Raw genomic sequence first — 5,720 nt, forward strand, 5'->3', positions numbered from 1 at the left:
TGGATGATCCTATACACGCGTCATATCGGATATATCGTCGGGAACTATAAACAGTCCCCTTAATTTTGCATTTACTTTCTGTTAGACAAGTGACATTAAACACATTCCAATTGTCTTTGAGTACATTTAAATGGCCATGCCAATTAAGGGTTTAAGAGATCGGCCTTTATACCAATGTGTTGTCTTTACTGCTAATCAAGCTTGGCGTTATTGCTCAAATCGCCTTGAAGATATGAAGGACATGTGCTAGTTATGTGCTTTAAACTGTGTTCCATGTTTCGATACGTAACTGTATGGTTTAACGTTTAAGGATATATGTCCTATAAATTTATTTTGTAAACATCAATCCCAGAAAGAGACTGCAAGTCCCACGTTGTGCATATCGTCATTTTACCTGGAAAATAGGAAATTCCCCGATCTTATTTTGCATTGTTTACAAATATGAACGCAAAGGAATTGATATAATTTTTATTTTTTGTTTAAAATGTATCGCTTTTTCTTGGGGTATATTCTGAAAATGGGGAAATTCAGAGGCAAATTGTGGAAAAATAAGTGTCCGTCGCGAGTACCGGATACGACCAAGAAGGGTAACAGGGCCCGGCTATTACTTTAGTGAATAATAGTTTACTACAATTCTAAAAGGTTCATTTTGGTTTTCGAATATTCGAATATTCGATCGAAAGAATTACCGAATATTCGAATATCAATTTTGCTATTAGTTTGTATTCCTACTATTGAGATTATTACTTTCATGTAGTAGTGATTTTGGTTCGTTACAATAACGAAGCAACAGAAATAGCAGCAGTCGTAGTGAAAGAAGCATTGTTATTGTACCAGTATAAACAGTAGTAGTAGCAGCAGCAGCAGTTGTATCAAGATCAGCAGGAAACGTAGCAACGGCAGGAGCAGTAGTCCTAGGCGAAATAGCAGCAGCAGGAGCAGTAGCCCTAGGCAAAATAGCAGCAACAGGAGTAGCAGCAGTAACTGTTGTAGACAGCAATTGGCAGCAGCAGCTGTAACAGTCGCAGCTGCAGCATAAGCAATATTCGGCATGAACAAAAGTAGAAGCAGCAGCAAGAGTAGTGTAGGGTTAACACTAAATGTCTTTCCGTGGGGCGGGAACATTATATCATAGAAAATACCAGAAAGCTGGATTATACATGCACTAAAATTTCACTATCATGCAATAGAGTATTTATAATGTCATCAAACAATGCTTATTACCATCAAGCAAATGCAGCAAAATTACAATCGTCCGAGCAATATGTGCCAGACCGAAAATATCGTAACGTTTGCATCTGTTTATACTTATTGTTACATATCATTGATAAATCAAATGACAACCATGAACACAAATAAAATATAAAGCGGTCATATTATTCCGTTTTCCTTGCAATAAATCTAGAAAGTAATACAGCACAAAGTGAATTTATAAGACATGTTTAAACATTTTTATTCAAAATTCTAACCTATATAGTAACACACATTAAAAACTTTCACATTATGACAGGTTTTATTGAATATGACAAATTTATATAACATACTTAGTATCAACACAGAATGGCAAAACGAAACAACAAAAATATCAACATAAATGAAATAGAGTTTATTCCGTCGTCTGCGTTTTCATCTGAGCAATTTTTAAAAAAATTAATCACACTTGCACAAACAAGACGTTATTATTTCGTACGGAATTTTTCTCCACTTACATTTTACTTTATCACCAAGTCTCACGTGATTTGTTTTTTTATTTGTCCTTTTGCTCGTGAAATTAATATTTTCTTTTTGCCCGGCGATTTTCCGTCGACCCTTTTTGCAAATCCACCTTAAGAACTGGAGTGTCTTAACTTGACCTATTTGGCATCTCATGCCCGGGGGCCACGAACAGGGGCCAGAGGAGTCACAGGAGCCTTTTTTAACAAAACGTGGCCAAAACAACTGCCCTAAGTCCTCCCACTTATACTTCACATGACATGTGGAAAAGTCGTGCAAAAAAGTCACAATCACGTCTAAAGATTCGATTTCGACTCCAAGGTTATATCTATCCCGCAAAATATCGGACACTCTTGCTCGTGTCATGGAATATGCGTACAAATCATTTGGATGAGATTCGTGGGCAGACGAGTTTTGGAACAACTTATTTTCGCTTGGATCTGTTACAGACATCCATTCTGGATCAAAACTATTTCCAATACGTCTAAATAGTTTCTTAGGATTTAGATGCTTTCCCGTTGGATACATTTGTTCGATAAACGCAAACGGAAATGTCTGTTGCGGTCGAGAATCCAATATGTAGCCGACACTTTCTTCTGTCATCCACGCTGGTAGAATGATAAGTAAGAACAAATAATCCGTGAATGGCTGATTCAGCCGCATGATCACAGTTGTGGCAAATTGTCACCAAATCTGAAATAAACGATCCAATATAAAATGCTCGACAATGGTTTTATAAACGTATGCAATGTCGATGTGTGCAGTCGTCAGTCTGACAACTGTAAAGAACTATTGAGGGTCTCATGTTTTATTCACCGGCGTGCAGCAATAAGGATGATTATTAAATACAAATTAAATATAAAAGAATTTAAGAAGTTTGACATATTTCAATTTCTCCGGGCGGAATGGCTGAAAATATATTAGCATTTTGAATTTGTTTCTTAGTCAATTAATATCGTGAATTTTTAAATGGAGAAAAAACACGATTTTTCATTTTTCAAAGACCGTAATAAAAGAAATATTATAAAACATTTCAATAAAGTTATTTTCTTTTACCGAAATTGACACATCATAATTATACTTTTAATTTATCTTAATTTATTGACATTATTGACCTTAAATGTAAGTATAATTAAGAACGTACCTAGTGATATATTTTTTTACGGAGAAATAAAAGGTATCAATCTATTTAATAATACACTTTCAAAGGTATAATTATTTATTAATTTATTTAATAGAACTCGGACTTATGAAATATCAAAAAATAAGCGAACGGATAAATAATCAAACAAAACTAATATAAAGTGTGTCTTTATAAAAGCTCAACTGCATTTCCTTCATAAATGTTATCAAAATAAATAAGGAATTTAAAATCTCAGTATCTAAATCAGCTCAATATAAATACTAACCACATTGTAACAAAAGTCCTATTATATTTCAACCACACTGATATATAAACACTCATCACTTTAGCGGTGCACATGTTACAAATGCTATTACATCACTAGCTGCATTTATATATCCCACCATGAAATAGCACTTCGCTGTGAGAACGTGCGATATTCGGTGTATGCAGGCTGTTGAACTGTTAAAACGTTAATTTGGAAACTCCTGATTATTCATCACTGCTTTATCAGAGTACAGCTCTAACATATAGTGTTTCCTTTTAAAAAATCGTTCACAAATCGTTCAGAGTAAACTTGTTTTAATCAAGGGGTGTGAATGACTAAAAGTAACATGAAAATCATCTTAACAATTAATAACTTTAATGTTTCAATATGGAATGCTTCATTCATCTTGTTTCCTTGGCCTCTCTTCATTTTTGTTAGTTCATGAGTCCGAGGTCTTTTAAATAATTTAATAATTAATAATACTCATGAAAGTGGATTATCAAATAGATAGATGCCTTTTATTTCTGCACAATAAAATAGATCACAATGGTATGTTTTAATTAATACTTTCATTTCGCGTCTATGATGTAAATAATTCAGATAAATTTAAAGTATATTTATGATATACAAATTTCGGTAAAAGAAAATAACCTATTTTAATGTGATATTAGATTTGTTTGTTTATGGTCTTTGTGAAATTGAAAACTCGTCTTTTCTCCATTTAAATGTTTACGATATTAATTGACTGAGATCAAGTTAAAACTGCTAATATATTTTGTGCTTGGACAAAATAAAAATATGTCAAACTATCTAAATACTTCAATATTTAATTTGTAATTTAATCATCCTTATTGCTGCACGCCGCTGATAAAAAAACATGAGACCCTAAATATTTCTGTTAGACTGAAGACTGTACACATTGCATACCTTTATAAAAACCATTGTTGAGCATTTTTTATTGGATCATTCATTTTAGATTTGGTGACAACTTGCCACAACTGTGATCATACTGCTTGATCAGTCATCCACGGATTATTTGTTCTTACTTATCATTCTACCAGCATGGATGGCACAAGAAAGTGTCGGCTACATAATGGATTCCCGTCCCAAACAGACATTTCCGTTTCAAGTTATCGGACAAATGATCCTTCGGGAAAGCATCTAAACCCTAAGAAATTATTCAGACGTCTTGGAAATAGTTTTGATCCAGAATGGATGTCTGTTACAGATCCAAGCGAAAATAAGTTGTTCCAAAACTCGTCTGTTCACGAACATCATCCAAATGATGTGTACGCATATTCCATGACACGAGCAAGAGTGTCCGATATTTTGCGGGATAGATATAACCTTGGAGTCGAAATCGAATCTTTAGACGTGATTGTGACTTTTTTGCACGACTTTTCCACATGTCATGTGAAGTATAAGTGGGAGGACTTAGGGCAGTTGTTTTGGCCACGTTTTGTTAAAAAAGGCTCCTGTGACTCCTCTGGTCCCTGTTCATGGCCCCAGGGCACGAGATACCAACAATGTCACGATAAAACACTCCAATTCTTAAGGTGGATTTGCAAAAAGGGTCGACGGAAAATCGCCGTGCAAACAAGAATGTTAATTTAACAAGCAAACGGAAAATCAGAAAACAAAGCACGTGAGACTTGGCGATAAGTGAAATGTAAGTGGAGAAGAGTTCCGTACGAAATAATAACGTCTTGTGCTTGCATGCAGGTGTGATTTAAAATGGTTGAAAGTTGCTCAGATGTGACGACTAAAAGATCTCTATTCCGTTTATGTTGATTTTTTTGTTTTTTTGTTTACCATTCTCTGTTGTTATTCAGTATTTAATATATATTTGTTATGTAGAACTAAATCTGCCAAAATGTCAAAGTGTTTAATGTATGTTACTATATAGCGTAGGAATTTCGAATAAAAAACGCTGTTACACGTCTTGTTAATCCAAATTATGCTGAATCATTTTTAAAAGATTTATTGCAACGAAAACGGAATGATATGACCGCTTAACATTTTTATGTTTTATTTTTGTTCATGGTTGTCATTTCATTTATCAATGATATGTAACAATGAGTGTAAACAGATGCAAACGAAACGATATTTCCGGCCTGGCATACCTAGCTCGTACGTTTCTGATTTACGGCATTTGCTTGATGGTAATAAGCGTTGTTTAATGACATAATGAATACTCTATTGAATAATAGTGAAACTTTGATGCATGTATAAATCAGTTTTCTGGTTTTCGTCACGATATAATGATCAAGCTCCATGGAAAGATATTTAGTTCTCCCACCTCAGATAAGTAGATCCAATAATTTAACCATGCTGGATATTCTTATCTTGCCCACGGGCGAAGATAAAATGCCCGTATGGAACTCCTTTTAAATGGTCACCTCATTGTAATTACCTCCCTTGTTGAAGACTGTCGTCAGTAGCATCAAGGGAATCGTGTCTTATGGTAATTTTTAGAACGCTAATTAATTACTTCTCGCTTCAAATGTACTATTAACAGTTTTCACCCACCATTCCAGAAATAATGCTTCATTCTCCTTAGAACTATTTAAAAATACCGATTTGACTATTAACATTAACTGGATCACTGCGCGCATA

At 34.3% G+C, this 5,720-nt stretch overlaps 1 protein-coding gene and 1 long non-coding RNA gene across 2 annotated transcripts; one reads left to right on the forward strand and one right to left on the reverse strand.

Annotated features, from left to right (window-relative positions):
- Window positions 1-1,436: 1,436 nt before the first annotated feature.
- Window positions 1,437-3,365, reverse strand: LOC128222700 (uncharacterized). The gene is made up of 2 exons (XR_008259209.1): window positions 3,123-3,365; window positions 1,437-2,406 (listed from the first exon to the last, which is right to left on the reverse strand). It is a non-coding gene; the product is annotated as an uncharacterized LOC128222700 (long non-coding RNA).
- An 801-nt stretch (window positions 3,366-4,166) lies between these two features.
- Window positions 4,167-4,718, forward strand: LOC128213425 (noggin-2-like). Its single transcript, XM_052919108.1, has one exon. The coding sequence runs from the start codon at window positions 4,167-4,169 to the stop codon at window positions 4,716-4,718; it is 552 nt and encodes a 183-aa protein (XP_052775068.1).
- Window positions 4,719-5,720: the final 1,002 nt, after the last annotated feature.

Source organism: Mya arenaria, chromosome 2, assembly GCF_026914265.1.
Source record: "Mya arenaria isolate MELC-2E11 chromosome 2, ASM2691426v1".
NCBI lineage: Eukaryota > Metazoa > Mollusca > Bivalvia > Myida > Myidae > Mya > Mya arenaria.

Bases quoted from the DNA above. Each gene is read 5' to 3' on its own strand.
- LOC128213425 (XM_052919108.1), top strand. From the start codon at position 4,167: ATGGATGGCACAAGAAAGTGTCGGCTACATAATGGATTCCCGTCCCAA.